The sequence below is a fragment of the Bombus vancouverensis genome, chromosome 3 (genome assembly GCF_051014615.1).
Source record: "Bombus vancouverensis nearcticus chromosome 3, iyBomVanc1_principal, whole genome shotgun sequence".
Classification (NCBI taxonomy): Eukaryota; Metazoa; Arthropoda; class Insecta; order Hymenoptera; family Apidae; genus Bombus; species Bombus vancouverensis.
Window position 1 is genome coordinate 15,338,146 of NC_134913.1, and position 17,240 is coordinate 15,355,385.

General features: G+C 36.5%; 3 protein-coding genes across 3 annotated transcripts; all 3 read left to right on the forward strand.

Annotated features, from left to right (window-relative positions):
• Positions 1-344: 344 nt before the first annotated feature.
• LOC117153934 (sodium/potassium-transporting ATPase subunit alpha) lies at positions 345-5,674 on the forward strand. Its single transcript, XM_033328452.2, has 9 exons — positions 345-647; positions 1,071-1,383; positions 1,919-2,047; positions 2,159-2,565; positions 2,861-3,130; positions 3,200-3,514; positions 3,792-4,209; positions 4,556-4,844; positions 4,949-5,674. Exons 1-9 carry the CDS (start codon positions 345-347, stop codon positions 5,517-5,519), a joined length of 3,015 nt encoding a protein of 1,004 aa, XP_033184343.1. The 3' UTR covers positions 5,520-5,674.
• A 229-nt stretch (positions 5,675-5,903) lies between these two features.
• On the forward strand, positions 5,904-9,150 carry Cpap3-b (cuticular protein analogous to peritrophins 3-B). Its single transcript, XM_033328864.2, has 4 exons — positions 5,904-6,056; positions 8,019-8,342; positions 8,414-8,810; positions 8,947-9,150. The coding sequence occupies exons 1-4, from the start codon at positions 6,020-6,022 to the stop codon at positions 9,065-9,067; spliced, it is 879 nt and encodes a 292-aa protein (XP_033184755.1). The 5' UTR covers positions 5,904-6,019; the 3' UTR covers positions 9,068-9,150.
• Positions 9,151-10,422: 1,272 nt separating this feature from the next.
• LOC117153947 (protein obstructor-E) lies at positions 10,423-13,409 on the forward strand. Its single transcript, XM_033328477.2, has 5 exons — positions 10,423-10,628; positions 12,137-12,331; positions 12,595-12,779; positions 12,934-13,166; positions 13,237-13,409. The coding sequence occupies exons 1-5, from the start codon at positions 10,580-10,582 to the stop codon at positions 13,271-13,273; spliced, it is 699 nt and encodes a 232-aa protein (XP_033184368.2). The 5' UTR covers positions 10,423-10,579; the 3' UTR covers positions 13,274-13,409.
• The last annotated feature ends 3,831 nt before the right edge of the window (positions 13,410-17,240 follow it).

Genomic DNA, 17,240 nt, shown 5'->3' on the forward strand with positions numbered 1-17,240 from the left:
CAATGGAAATCATAAATTGTAAATAGATGATTCTACGATACATTATTAATTATTTCTCTATTTTACTTTCTATATTTAATGAAATGCTTTCTAAACATTTTGTTCATCACATATTTTAATTTCATTAAAATTTTTCATAAACTGAATAGTATTTTGTTCCAATCATTTATGAACAAGAAAATATCGAAACATTTATTCAGGGTAAAATCGATGCACCATACGTTACTGCAAAAAAATCTGTGTTACGATATCTCGATACAATTTTGATATTAAATATGTACATATTTTGGTTATTTCACGTTTTTATAAACAATATATTTTTCTTTTGATTCTTGCATCTAATAATGTTTTCAACGAATTGGTTTCGTAAATGGAAAATTCTACCATACACTGGAAGACGAAGACGACAACGTACTGTTACCAATCTCGAATCTCTACGTCGTGATATCGAAACAGACGTTCACCTTCGAGCAACGGAAGATTTATTGCAAAGTCTAGGGACAAATGCGACGCATGGCCTATCCACAACCATTGCATGCGATCTTTTAGACAAGACTGGTCCAAATGAACTGACGCCTCCAAGAAAGATTTCTAATGTATTAAAATTCTTACGTTTATGTTTCGGAGGATTTTCTTTATTGATATGGGTATACGAATAAATTTTATCTTTAATGTCGTACGATATACAGTGGTTCACGAAAGTATTCGAACATTATATGTACATATACATATCATATGTGTTACGTGAAACACTTTGAAATTTCGTTAGCACTGTAATGATATAGACATTTATCGCAAACGTAAACTTAGTGAAAAATTAGTGTATAACACGAACGGAAATCTTAAACGCACGATTAGTGCTACAAATGATTCTACTACATATTATGGCTTATTAATGTAATCGACTGTTCAATTACTTTGATGATCTTCGCGAAGCGTAGCTAAACATCTTGTAACTTTTAAATACATTTTTAGATCCTTTTCAAATTTTACGTACTCAAATACTTTCTACTCAAATACTTTCGCGAGCCACTATGTACATCGTATAACGAAAGGTATAAATTGTTTAGATAGGTGCTGTATTATGTTTTTGCAATTATCTTCTGGAATATGGCACTTACGGCGAAGCTTCTAAGGAACATTTGGGGCTTGGCATCGTGCTCGTTGGCTTAATCTTAGTTACAGCGATGTTCAGCCATTATCAGGAGTCGAAGAGTTCTCGAATTATAGAGTCGTTCCAGCAGATGTTGCCGCAAAAGACGAAGGTCCTGAGGGACGGCGAAAAAAAGGTATTGTCCGTAGCCGAATTAGTTATCGGGGACATTGTCCTTTTGGAAACCGGTGACCGAGTACCCGCTGACATTAGGATCCTGGAATGTCAAGGTAAATTCGTATCGCTGCAGTTGCAACCGTAACTTTCTTATTTCCCAACAAAAAAGTCCTCGCCTTTCTCTTCGTCGACGCTCGAGATATCTTGTCGATTTTGTTATAAATACAATCTAAAGAAGCGTAAAATATTTGTCTACATACTAGATTATCTAAATTCGATGAATTATGTTTCTTCTTTTCTTTTTTATCGCTTTCTATATATTTCATTTTCACAATATCAAATTATCGTACTCACACGAAGGCACTGCTAAATGATATGAAATTTAATATACTCGGATCTAATTAATTGGCGTGTCAATGCTCTGTGGTACAATAGTATTCCAATGCTTTTTGTAGCCACTGTTTACAGCGTTGGTACTGTTTTACTCGTCCGATCATTTCGTTTATTCTCAAAGGTAACGCCATCAGTTTCAAATATATTAAATTCGTATATATATCGTTTCGCAGTTGTTTCATGATATTTAATTCATTACAAGTCGGTTTCATTAACTGCCTGATCATTTTGAAGAAATATATACGTTCCACTAAGGTCTTAAGATCGACAATGCTTCGATTACCGGAGAATCTATCCCACTTTTAAGAACAGCCAATGTTCATCCAACGAATAATCTGATGGAGGCAAAGAATATGGTTTTCTTCTCAACCGATATAGTGGAAGGTAACGTATGACGAAACGAGTTGCCGCGTATTAATTTCTCAAGAATTTCCTATGGTTTCTCAAGGCTTCCTGTATCGTTTCGTAAAGTTAAGCTTCGTTAATGTACAACAGGCAGCGGAAAAGGAGTCGTGGTTGCTCGCGGTGACAATACCGTGATGGGTAGAGTTGCTAAACTAACTTCGAAATTGGCATCAAGACCCACGCCCCTTTCACGCGAACTTCATCGATTTATGAAAATAATATCGTGCTGGGCTATATTCCTCGGAATGCTGTTCTTTACCTTGTCCACGGCAATGGGCTATACTTGGATCAATTCGATAGCGTTTCTAATCGGTATAATAGTTGCGAACGTGCCGGAGGGATTGGCAGCCACTATGACCGTTAGCCTCACTTTAACAGCGAACAGAATGGCAAGCAAAAATTGCCTGGTGAAGCATCTCGAAGCTATCGAGACATTAGGATGCACCGCTGTTATTTGCAGTGACAAAACGGGAACGCTCACTCAAAATAAAATGACCGTAAGCGTGCTGTGTCATTGGTAGAATTCTCTTCGTTTAAGAATTCTATTTCTCTATTTCTACAAACTGTGGAATGTGATTTATTACGACGGACTGTATAATATGTAATAGGCGATAATTTGAAGAAAGTAGAAAGAAAGGAAATAATGACTAAATTATAAAAAGGATACTGTTCCTATTTAAATATTGGCACCAACTTTCTTTCTTTCTTTTTTTTCTTTTTTTTTTTTTTTAGTTTTACAGCGTTCTCGCGAAACTGGTGATTACGAAATTAACTTCGTTATCTACTGTTCAGGTCCGACACATGTGGTACAACGGTGAATTGCAAGAGGTAATGGCTTCTGACACGTGGAGAAAATATATTAAAAACACAGGATTTCATAACTTAGCCAGGGTGGCTAGTCTTTGTAATCGGGCTGAATGGGAGCCTTTACCTAAAAATATGCCCGCACCGCCGTTGAGAGAAAGGAAAATTTTGGGGGATGCTTCTGACGCTGCCTTATTAAAATGTATGGAAGTTCTCGTGAAAGGAGGCGTAGAAGCATATAGAAGAACTTGCGTAAAGGTGTCAAAGTATGATTGTTTACGGACTCCATCATCCATCGATGTAACGAACTTATCTTTGTTAATTTAGGTGTCCGAAATACCGTTTAATTCGACGGATAAATTTCAAGCCAACGTTTATATGTGTGGGAAGAAATACGTTGTTTTTTTAAAGGGTGCACCAGAAAGAGTTCTAGAGCGATGCTCGACCGTGGCGTTCGATAACGAAACAAGGAAACTGAATGATGAAATCAAGAAAGCTTATACGGAATCTTGTTATATTCTAGCAAATAATGGTGAACGTGTACTTGGTTTTGCTGATCTCGATCTGCCTGTATCTTCTTTTCCATCGAATTACGTCTTCACAGAGGATCCTCCAAATTTTCCTCTTCAAAACTTGAGACTAGTAATCTTCTGTTTATACGAAATAAGAGTTTATCATATTAACATCTATCACGCATATATACATACGCATACGTAGTTTCTTAAAGTTTTAATTAATATCCATTGGAAAGACAATTTGTTTCTTCAACAGATCTTTGTAGTTATTATTTTGTTATTTCCTTTTTTTTTTATATAGCGATTCATTTATTGAAATAACTCTTGTGTTATATTTTTATCTTTATTAAAATGAAATATACACGAATTCATGCGAGTAAGTCGATATTCTACATTATTATTAGATCGGGTTAATATCAATGATGGATCCGCCGAGGCCAGCAGTGCCAGACGCAGTGTACAAATGTCGTTGCGCCGGAATCAAGGTGATCATGGTAACTGGCGATCACCCTGATACAGCGAGAGCAATCGCTAAGTATGTCGGCATCATCACCGATGATTTTTTGCACAACGATCACAATGAAAAGAAACATTCGATCGTGGTGACGGGAGTGGAGTTGCGAGACTTAGACTCGGAAGAACTCGACCGTATCATAAGACAATACCCTGAGATTGTTTTCGCTAGAACATCTCCCGTGCAAAAGCTTCAGATCGTAGAGAGCTGTCAACGACTTCATCTGATCACCGCTGTTACCGGTGATGGAGTCAATGACACACCGGCATTGAAAAAGGCCGATATTGGCATAGCTATGGGGATTGCTGGTACTTACTTTACTGTTTCGTTTTTTAATAATTATTAACCTTGCTACGGCGCTCGAGTTTTGACATTTCGAATTTCCGTTCTTATAAAACGGATTTGTAACGTTTTAAGTAAACGTTTATCATAAAATTGAAACCAAAGATAAGAATAACACTTTTCTCACATCTTGTTCAAATATTTTTTAACTTTAGAAAAATATGTATAATTGGTTCAAAAATGGCCGAGGGAACATAGCAAGGTTAAATCTAAGAGAAATCAACCAGACAGGAATATTTAATTACCTGATCTTATTAATCTTCGACGATGTTACTTAAGTGACATGTGTTTTAACGCGTGTTTCATCGATAGGGTCGGACGTGAGTAAAGAAGTTGCAGACTTGATTCTATTAAACGACGATTTTGCCTCTATAGTTGCCGGGATCGAAGAAGGACGAAGAGTATTCGACAACTTGAAATCGAGTATCGCGTATACTCTAGCTAGTAACATTCCAGAGATAACACCCTTTTTGGCATTCATTGTACTTGGCATTCCTCTGCCTGTAGGCGTGATTTGTATATTGTGTATAGATCTTGGCACGGACATGTGGCCAGCCGTTTCATTGGCTTACGAGAAATCTGAATCCAACATTATCCTTAGGTACCGATCATTTTGCTTCAAAAATTAATCTCTATCATTATTATATTAAGAATCTTAAGTTATCATTTTTTCAAGCTATAAATTAAATTAATTCGAAATTGTAGGAAACCCAGAATTCCACTAAAAGATCATCTCGTCAGTCATCGGTTACTTTTCCTGTCTTACGGACAGATCGGCATAATCGAAGCTTGTGCTGGTTTCGTCACATATTTCGTAGTTATGGCGGAACATGGTTTTCTACCTTATAGATTACTGGATTTACGATCGTCGTGGGACAGTATCGTCGTAAACGACTTGCAAGATTGTTACGGTCAAGAATGGACGTACGAGCAGCGCAAGATACTCGAATATACTTGCCATACCGCTTTCTTTGTCAGTATAGTGATTGTTCAAATTGCTGACGTGATGATCTGCAAAACTCGTCGTGTCTCTCTCTTTCATCAAGGCATGGACAATTGGGTACTTAATTTTGGGATCGTTTTCGAGATAACGGTAGCCTGCGTCGTTTGTTATGCCCCTTATATGAAAGAAATTCTCAGAACTTATCCATTGATCTTTGAGTGGTGGCTACCAGGTGTACCGTATGCGGTGATTATTCTGGTTTACGACGAACTTAGAAAGCTTTGGATCAGAAGAAATCCTGCAGGATGGTGGGATCGCGAAACCTGTTATTAAATCTACGCAAACGGATATAACATAGTTCAATCTACCGTAAATTCTAATCGTATGACAGAACACTTCAAAGAAACATTTAATGATAAACACAAACGATATAAAATAAAAAAATGCAATTAATAGAAGAGAATACAGAAGACTATTAAAGTTCTTGATTCCGTGTTAATGAAATTTCAATCATATTAAGCACTTTATATCTAAAAATGCTTGAAACATCGATTATCTTGTTTAATGTACGGCTAACTCGATGTAGCTTTAACGGAGTGTTGGATCGACGCGAGTATGCAGAAGAGCTATGGTTCTCCTTTGGTTCTACGCGGTCATCGAATGTTGTAACCTCGTGAATGGAAAAGTGGGGGATGCATATAAGGCCCTGGGACCCTCTCGATGCGACCCAGTAGTCTCTAGTCATCAATTCCTTCACGTTCGAAGAACCGTGACTTGATTCTGACGTAACGAAAAGACTATATTTTTTTCGAATATTCACGTCCTCCGTCAGGATGAAGACGGAGGTGTTGTGTCTCCTAATTTGTCTCGGTGAGTAATTTTATAAAACCAACGTTTCGATCCTTATTAAGTGTGTAACTGCGTTTTCACTCGTTTAAACTTTCTAGTTTTGTAAACGTAACTACGTGAATCTTTCGTATTCGATAGCAGAAATCAATAGTTTATAGACAAATTGTTTCAAACTTGCTAAATACCTGAATCTTAAAGAATTTCACTGTAAGATAGAAAGACACCGTGAGAATAATTGTTAAAATGACAGCCAGTTTGACTAGTGACCTTTATCCGAGGTATTGTTTTACTTCTTACAAAGTAGCGACGTGGATTTAATTATTGCTACGGCTGTTACTATAGTTTCTATTAGTTGTTAGAATAAGTTTGCTATAGTATCAATTCTATTCTGTAGAGATTCTTAATAATTTACATCTGATCGTGTATAGAGATAGACGCGCAATATGGAAATTGTAGCCTTAATTTACATGCATATTGGTTGAATGATCTGATTCATTCATAATTTGATTTATACGTCCTACATATGTACATACACGATTCTTATCTTCTTACAACGATTCTTATCACGAAACAACTTACACCATCGTTTGTTGTTGAGAAATCAGTTCGCTGCAGCTTCTTGTAGAAAGTTTCATTTCTCTAGACCACGTGCTGATTTGCAATTTGACGAACAAATCGAACGAAAATCTTATTTAATCCTTTCGCTACCGTCGTTTAAGGAAAAAGTCGTTGTTCACAGGCCAAGTTTCAAATTTTCGACATGTTACACAATATGACATATATTCGTATGCGTATGTAATAATAGAAAATGATAAGTAGATAATTCGGGCGGATTTTAGAATGCGTCGCATATGTGCAACACCGGAGCTGTGGAAAGCAACTAGTGCGTCACACGTACGCCGGTGATTATGAAAGTGGCTTGTGTCGTATATTTTTCGTTTCGAGATATTTGAAGTGTTGCGTTTGACGTATGAATTGAATTGTGTTTGACCTCGCAACAACCAGCCCAATCCAAAGGTCCGACTTCTACCACTTTGTAAAGAGCATTTCATATTATTGTGATGTAAATAGACGCAACGGAAAGTAAGAAACAGATTCCTTCTTTTTAGATTCTCGACTTGGGTTACTTCGATAATCACGGTGACGCGTGATGTGGAAATTTAATTAGTGGTTAGTCGATATTTAATCGAGTTGTCTTCTCGGTAATAAAAATACCCATCAGCTAGAATTTTCAATTTTTCTCTATAAAGTGAAAAGTAAATTTTTCTCTAACGTCGTTGATCTCTTTAAAGTAAACTAATTCATGGCGAAATTATTTGAACGTCTCTTTGAATTACCTACTCTACATAAATACAATCCAATCAATGCGATTAATTGGCAGATACATTTTCTCGTCATGGTCTACTATGGTTCCACGATAAATTTAAGCTCGCACGGCTAAAATTATCATCTTCAAAACGTATCGAAGCCTATATAGAGTGTTGGAAAGTTAACAGGTCTGAGCGATTAAACGACATTTAAGTTGTGGCCGAGCAGACACACACGGGGACCAGCCACTTTCTCGCTTTCTTCCGTTCGCGAGGTCGACCGGCGTTTACGTACAAACCGGCGTTTATTCAGGGACGCAAGACGTCGCGTCTTGCCTTGAAAACACTCCGACCAGTCGACCCTCTCTCGCCATTCACCGTTTTTATTTTCTACTCTTTGTATTTTTTATTCAAATTCATTCGTTATTCCTGGCTACCGACGTAAATGCATCCGCATTGTATGGGTTCACCTTTTCGCATAGAAAGAGTTGAAATGAAATTTATTTCTAAACCAAGGTCAAATATGCATTTTCTTCAGAGCAAAGACGTAGAAAAAAATTTGTAATTTCCTGCAAGAAAATATCAAAGAATAACGTTGAATAAATTGCAGCCAAGGGTTTTGCTAACACGTTAGAAAAAACATTCGTAAATATCGTAACGATCGGACATTTTTTAGGTGTTGTCACCGCTTTAACGAGGAAGCAAGAGGCACTCGAGCAGAATCGTAGGAAAGTGGCTTTGCCAGCGTTGCAGAAGAAACAGCAACCTACGGCAGACGAGGAAGAGTACGAGGAGGACGAAGAAGAACTTTCGGATCAATGTCCCGAACCTAACGGTTATTTTCCTGATGCGGAACAATGCGACAAATATTACGACTGCCGGGATGGCAAAGTCATCGAGAAACTATGTCCCGATGGTCTTGTGTTTAACGACTTTAGCCCTCAACACGAAAAATGCGACCTGCCATTCGGAATCGATTGCAGCAAGAGGCCAAAATTACGTGAGTATCGAATTGTATTACAACGTGCTCTAAATTATTTCCCTGCTAACCGTAAATAAATTCGATTACAGAGAAACCACAACCCTCTCCACATTGCCCACGAATGCACGGCTATTTCGCTCACGAAGATCCTAGAATATGCAATACGTTCTACTACTGTGTGGAAGGAAAGTATAATATGATCACGTGTCCAGAGGGTCTGGTCTTCTCCGAGAAAACGGGTATTTGCAATTGGCCCGACGAGGCGCAGAAAAAAGGCTGCGGTTCCAGGGAATTATTTAATTTCACGTGCCCAAAAGTAGACGAGTCTGTTGCTGCCACGCACCCTCGATATCCTGATACGGAGGATTGTCAATATTTTTACGTGTGCGTGAATGGAGAGATACCTAGGAGGAGCGGTTGTAAATTGGGTCAAGCTTTCGACGAACGCACTGGAAAATGTGATTGGGCGAGGAAAATACCCGAGTGGTAAGTTCGAGTAAGATAAACCACGTTCAGCGTGGATTATTGCCGAGGATAAATAATAATTGTCAAAAATTCGGTATTCGTTTCGTGTTTTACTTTCTGACGAAGATAATAAGCAGATGTTTCTACGGAATTTTAGCAAAGACTGGTACAAAGGTCAATTGACCGACGAGGAATTGGACGCTTTGGAAAATCCACCACCGAAACCAAAACCTTCTGGTGGACATAGCAGGAGAAAAGGCGCCAAACCACCGACGTAGATTTAAGATTAAGTTCATCTGTAGATTTTAATGTTCACTGACTTATTAAATATTTCATGGAAAATAAAACACTTTTAATACGTCTCTCTTTTTTATAACATGGGAACGAAATTATTTTCTAATTACAATTGCATAATTCTGTTACTGTTAACATATACTCGTACGTATATAACGAAATTGTCACACGAACTCGAGAGTGAAAGTTTTTACTTTTATTTGTATTCGTAACTTCTCGATAGCATCATAGAAATACGGTTCCTGGTGCTTTGTTTAAGATTTTGTGTAAAGTCATTCTATATAATTATATCAGAGTACATTTATCGGATTCTTTATTACCGGGTACGTATCAAAAATTGTACAATACTTTTTACAAACAAATTAGTCTTTCGAGCTATTCGTATTTGTCGGTGTGAGTATTGTCACTTTTTCTTTAGTGAATTCAAATCGCATGTAAATTTCCGTGAGCAGTGAAAGTGATCGTCTGAAAGTTCTTCGCATTTCACGGCAAACGTTTCCGAAATCTGCTCGATCGATCAGTGTGTCAACGTGTGATGCTTTCGTGATAAATTAAATTTAGTGTCGCTTTCGCAATAATCGATTCGAGGAAATTTTATGTAACACTTTGCAACAATGTTAGTCGCATGTCAAACTATCTTATTCCATCTATAATAATATCGTTACTTTCAAACTACACTAATAAACAAAAATTATTTTATACTACGATATTTTATAAAACTAGTTTTGCTAAATTTAGAAGACGACCAGAATTATCAATTAGGTAAAACACGCAGTACATCGGTGAAAGAAATGGAGCGAAAGAGGCAAGAAACATAAGAGGAGAGAGTGAAAGATGTAGCGTAACCGATCTCCTGAAGAGGAAATTAACATCGTAAATCGAATGATATAATAAGATCAAACATTGTCTAACAAGATTCGATGTTCGCTTACCATCCACCTAAATTTATAACATAATACATATATGTATAGATTTATTTTAAATTACTTGAACCAGATCTAATAAAAGCGAACCAAAGTTTACGAAAAGCAAACTACCGATAGCATTATAGTTACATGGATTTCGAAACATTCCAGGAACGCGATGATCATTTGTAAAGATCGCTGTAATTTTAATTTTTCCGCAAACGTTGGCGAAGGACGTCGAAGTGAGAGTACAGCATAGAAGAGAGGAAGAAGATGAACAGCGGTGACGGTATCTGGAAGAGGGAAAGAAGGGTAAAAGCGCGTGGTCCCTCCGATCAATCTTGATTCTAGACGGTTATCCATCTATGAAAACGAAACGAAAGTGGGGACGAAGCATTGCACGTGGTGGGGACTAACAGGGTATACACCGTGGTGAGTTGCCGAAGAGCTGCAGTGTTTCGCGACGGAGACACCATTTCGAAGGAAGACCAAAAAATACAGATTACCATACTTTAGTGACCAGTGTTTGGAATAATCTTTGCTAGATCGCGTGATTGGCTTCCATCAAAGTCGAAAAAATAAAGGATAAATATGATCAGAGAATTTTTTGTAACGATATTGGCTGTGATTGCCGTAACACGTAAGTATCGTATTTTAATAATTTTCTATGCAAAATTTGAAAGGACATACTTAAAACAATGAAATTATACGGAAATATTTCTCTTTGCTATTAAAGTATATATTGAAAAATATTATACTTAATTACAAAAATATTTAAATTAAGTATTGAGTTCCTGTATTTTGAATAATAATGGTAGGTAGTTTTATTAATTGTAATAATAAAAATACTTTCGTTCGAGCGTGTCGTTTTTATACCAAATACGATATTATACGGTTTATTTATACCAATGGAAGAAATTAATAATTTTTAATTGCATATTTCTAAATTATAAATTAACATCGCAAAAAGTAATTCAAGCAAACATGAAATTTCTCGAATTTACTTTGCACGTTTTTAACCAGAAGCAAAAAGAGTACATGCTAATTACCGAGAAGGAAAAGAATGGTTTCACTGAAACAGATCTCAGACTTTCTCTTAATTTCTCGGCACGGTTTGCCGCAGCTTCTAAAATACTACTGAATTTCCGGTATCGTAATCATCGCGTAAAACCGGTAAAATTTCATAACTATTTAAACGTCTGAAACTCGTCGCCCATCCCGAGGAGAAAAATTATCCGTGTCTCTAGTACGTTCCAAAGGTATTCATTTCGCCTGGAGAGCGCGTAAAAGACAGTCGAACTAAACTTTCTAAAGCGTAAATGTCAGATCTGTTGCTCGCTGAGTTGCATAAGTATCTGCAGTGGTTGTCGTCTCTATACATATGTAAAACCGATAAATTACGTAAAGAAATAAAATAATGCCGATCGAATTTAAGATTCATGGAACAGAAAGAGAAGTTAGGCTGGTTCGACTAACTCGCGTATGCTACAGCACTTCTCGCCAAGCTACTTTATATGCCTCTTGAAGCGTGGCATTGATTTCCGGTATATCTTACAAAGTAAATGCCGCAAGTAACGTGGAGAAATTTAAGAAATTTGTTCCAGTTTCTTTCTCTCTTTGTATTCCAGATTTTTACAAAGTGAAAACGAGTCCCCCGAGAATGCTACTCCATCGACATTTTCACCTACGTGAATTCCCAGCCCTGTCGTCTGATAAAATATTCCATTTAGATTATTCTTTGATTTATCGCTACACTATGTGATTTTTAATGGCCGCGAATATTAATCGATTATCTAACAAAAATAATCTAAAATTAAACTTTATTTTCACTTGAGAATTCTCATCGATATTTTCACCTACGTGAATTCCCAGTCGTATCGCGTGATAAAATATTCCATTTAGATTATTGTTCGATTGAATAATGTGGGATTAAACTTTATTACTGTAGTAAAAATTCCACTGTCAAGAAAAACTGAAAAATATTCCAACCTCGGCGCTGAAAATTTACGAATATATGCATAAATGGATAAAAAATGGTTGTTTCTCAAATAAACGTTACACGTGAAAAGAACTGGAGAAAATTTCATTACCGCATATATACATATATATAAAGAGAGTAAACTTTCATTTATGTGAAACTTGTTATAGACGGTGCATTCAACTGCCCGAGCAAAGACGGCCAGTACGAGGATTCAAAGCAGTGCGACAAATACTACGAATGCATCGATGGCGTTGCCACGGAGAAGGTTTGTCCAGATGGATTGGTTTTCGATCCTCTCAATCGTAAAGTGAACAAATGCGATCACGTATTCAACGTTGATTGTGGAGATCGTCTGGAACTACGTAAGATCATCATAAATTGTACTCGTTGGATGATATTAAATAAAATCTAGTCCTTGAGAATTTGATTATTTTCCATATTTTTGTAATAAATGCTTGTATCAAGTGTTGGAAACACACTCGTCGGAATAAAATTGAACTGTCCAAGTACGACATGTTACGCGTGTCATTGGCTTTTGCGGTTGATGTCCTTGACATACAGGATACTATGACGGCAAGTAATGAAAGTGCTTTTAATTCTCGTTATATTTTTTTTATATTTACAGAACCACCTCAACCGACCAAGAAGTGTCCACGAAGGAATGGTTTCTTTGCTCATCCAGACCCATCTGTTTGTAACATCTTCTACAATTGCATCGATGGCGAAGCGATCGAAATTACCTGTACCACTGGATTGCATTTCGACGAATATAGCGGCACGTGCGTATGGCCTGACAGCGCTGGACGAGAGGTAAACGTTGTCCTATATTTTACATGTGTAATATATTTCTTCTTTCAGTCTTGATGTTGAGAATATCGCAACTTGATAGTACACGTAGTAAATAAAAATTAATATGTTTCGCAACAACGTATTCTATATGTAATGTTAAATTTCATCTTTACAGGGATGTGGAGTAGTAGACAAGAAGTTGAAAGACGGTTTCGAATGTCCGAAGGAAAGTCAGGTCGATACCAGAGGAATGGTTGTCGATCATCCTAAATTTGCTCATCCAGATGACTGTCAGAAGTTTTATGTCTGTCTGAACGGAGTAACACCACGCGAACAAGGCTGTAGCGACGGAACTGTTTATAACGAGGAACAACAAAGATGCGACGCACCTGAAAATGTCCCCGGCTGGTACGTATGACAGTAAAATATTTGAACGATCAGAAAGCAAGATTAATTAAACGATTATACCATTTTACAGTGAGGATTGGTACAAGGATGATGACAAGAAACCATAAAATATTTTCTAAACTCATATGTCCCGCATCGGGATCTCGATATCATCTTTAAATCACGTCATCCTCGTTTAGTGTGTAATAATGTGTGTGTTTAGACATTTGAATGTTCATAAATAATAAATTCTATTTTATCTTATTCATCTTATTTTTTTTTTTGGTATTTTCTTTTATCGCTTATCCCAACTCATTTATGGTATCAACGAATCGATATAACGAGTTTCTTAAGAGCGAATCTGAGTCGTTATTAAAATTTGCTATGAAAAATATTAGAAGGGACCGTGCCTGTGCAGATTCTATTTCTTGAAATATGTACGAAGTGTCTTTGAGTTTTCTTTCGTAACCAACGAAGCGTGTCGACGGTAACTTTCTCCTGGACATTTTATTGCTTTTTATTCTTGAATTCATCGACGGACAACTTTCGTGTTAATGTACTTTTTACTAGGCATATATGATAACTAGACTGTGGACTTTTATGTATTTATGTGAAATTCAAAGATGCAAAAGCGGACAAAATGTATATAATGTACAAAAGTATATTCTATTACTAGTAGTAGTATGGTATTCAAAGTAAAGTGCTTGTTATAAGCAATTCATATAATTTTTAATAAGTAAAGTGAATCTCTATTTACGTTATATCTTTTTAATCCTATCCATAAAAATATAAATTTGAAAAATAAAAATGAGCTATTTGTAATATACATGGAGTATTTGATTTTCACTTAATTTGTTTGAGATAGAATATGGATCACGTATAACGCAAAAGATAAATAAAAGATACGGTGGACGAGACTAAAATTCCATGAAAATATGCATACATTTGACAAATATTGGTAAAATTTGACAAATCTGTTTCTTACAAGGTGTTGAAAATCACAAGACGATATAGTTTGATATTTCTCTAACTTATCGAGTAAGAGATGCTTGTAATAATCATAAGCAGAGAGATAGCTATGACCAATCTAAACTTTCCGAACTGTCCGCTGATTACACTGTGTTTGTGTAATTGCACGGCATTCATTTATACGCGATTCAATCTAAGCTGAAATTTCTTGCGTACAGCAAGGATCAGCTGAATCTGGCTTGATTGTAACAGTACCTTAAAGTGCCATGCACAGAGAAAGGGAAGCAGAAACTCTCTGCACTGCAACGGTTAAAATTTAATCGCGATCAAGTTACTCATTGGAAAACCATAAGTAAATTACCAGTTCTCCAGTAGTTACAAAAATTACTGCTGACTTGATAATACTTCGTTCGAAATACTTGTAATCGATGTTACAATTTGTAAATTTTTTCCACCTAGTTGGTCAAGGATACACAATTTCTCTTTAGCAGAATTGTTTCTTGACTATATAATGATGTATACTTTTGTAATGCTAATACTATATCTTACGTTTTTAATATAATATAGTGCAAAATACAAGGTAGAAAGCGAAGAAAAGTAAGTATTTTTATAAATACCTGATTGTTTAATAGTATGAAAAATGTTTGATTGACTGTACAGTTTAGGTTAAAGATTAGAATAGTTTTGGAAAGAAAAGATCATTTTTCTCTGAGATTTGTACGAATAAGCTGTTTGAGAATCACTGCGTACCCCAATGCTTGAGCTGCTGTACATTCGTTCGTGTAGAGAAAGTTTGCCTAATTCCAGGGGCATTTTGATCGATTTTTAAACATTGTCAACGAATTATTTTTCGTTACTATAATCCAACGATTAAAATTAATTGCATAAGTAATTGGTAAAATTTCGATAACGTTTGTTGATTAAACAATGTTGGAATAATTAAATATTCGGTTAAATGGTATTCCAATAATCGAGGTCGAATAGTATTGTAAAGAACACTAGATTCAAAGGTGGGTATGTAAGCATACGTTAACTCGCAGAGGGACATTCGTACCACCTATTGGTATAACGTTCAAGAGACTAGGGAGAAGTTGGTCGAATAGCTGGGGTGTAATATTAGGAGCACTTTGAAAGGTAAAGTTACACCAATAACAGAACTAGCGAAGCTCGGGACGGTCAATAGAATATGCAAATTGGCGTTCAAATGGTCGGATAAAGGTTTCCTTTGGTTTTCATTACGTTGTTCAGGACCGTGCTCCTTAGGTTTTCTTTCAATCTTCTATAAATTGGCTGAATAACATCAACGAAATATACGATACAACTTCTCAAATAATTCAAATATAATTATTATTTGACAGAAGTTATTACTCGATAACATATTTGTTTCATCCCCTAATTATTCTAATGCACGATGAAAATTAGCATTAAAAGGATTAGAAGTAGCTTTTATAGTCATCGCTTTTCTTTCGATATAAAATTAATCTTTTTACAAAAGTATTAAATTTCGTATTTCTTATACAGTATTCTTATATAGCTTTTCTCGCGAGTAATATATTTTTCTATCACCCAAAGGATTTTATTCCTACTATTCCTACTACTTCAAGATTGCGGTAGGATCTAGACACGCAGAATCCTGGCTCTGTCGGCCAAGATAGCTAAAAGTAAAACGGCTGTAAAAGTTACATTATTCTATGTCGATTTTTACAACCAGAGGTTTTCAAAGGTTCTTTATCATCGGTATATGGTTTCGAGTACTAGTAGATATAGGATACATTTTAGCTATAAAAGTTGAAGATCTCTTTATGATCCGTTTTATCGTTGTCCGATCGAATTCAAAGGCGAAAAATATTATCTTTTTATGGATTGGAAAATTTTTTGAAAAGACGAGACAGAAAAGAGCGTACAGAAATGTTCAAACGTTCTAAAAGCCGATAATTTCTGTTCATCGTTAGCTAGTTCGTAAAAGAATACAGCAGATTGGGTAATTATGGAGTAACCGAGCCAAATCGACCTACCTTTCGAGAATTTCGAGCGAGAAAGTTCTGGAGTATTCTTCCGAAAAGTTGATTCTCTTCTCAGTATCAAGGATTCTCTCACACGAGTTCAGACCTTTCACTGGAGCTTGCGGAAAGTCTCTGGTCCATTTTTTAGAATTAGAAGAAAACGGTAGCCGAGGCGATCGGTAATCGATACCCGTGGAGTGCAAGGGCTCGTAAACTGGCCAAACAACGATTCGTACGAGACGATTGGTTTAGCAGTAGTGGCTACGTTTACAGGTGTGCGATTGCTAGAACAGGTGAGCGATTGGTTCAACCTTTCCGGTTCTTCGTAAACTTCTCTTTTCCTTCGTCAATTTTCCTTCTCCCCTTTTACGAGATAAAGTGCCAGAGTGATCACTAATCTCGCCCATTCTTACACACTTTTCTCTTCGTATTTAAATTTTTATCGTAGCCTCCGAGTAGCTTCATTACATTTTTAGCGAAACGAAGTGTAGTTCGATCCTTCTTTTTTCTCTCTCTCTTTTCTGCTCGGTTATGCGAGAAATCAAGAGCAAGCCCATTTAAAATAGCACAACCCCGGATTGTCGCGCGGCTTTTTTAACCTGCTAATAATCGTGATTCGCTTTTTGCTTCCATAAATTATGGTATCGCGGTACGGGAACAATTGTTATGATAATCGAGCGTTTAGCGTTATGCTGCTTAGGCAAAAGACAATATACCGTAGAATGTTCTACGATGTTGTTTGTACTGTAACGGCTGCTGTTACTTTTATGCGCGAATTACGAAACAACGCAACGGCATCAGACATTCCAGTTTGCAATATTGTAGGTAGTATACTCTTATCCCGGTAGAATGTCTATGGTTGATGTAAATTATTCTGCGTTCCAGCATCCTGAATGATACTCGATGAAAATTTGGGAACGTTTATTATCCTGAATGTAATTTCAAGACAATACGGAAACAATTAGTTTTACTTGTATCCGCCTGTCGATGTAGAGGCATGTTTAAAGGGTTCGTCGCATAGGATTCGGATAGAATTTAAAATAGAATCTCTGCAGTTGGACAATTTGAATGATTTCACGAAGGTGGACGATGAGAAAAGTTCTATAATAGCGTCAACATCGGA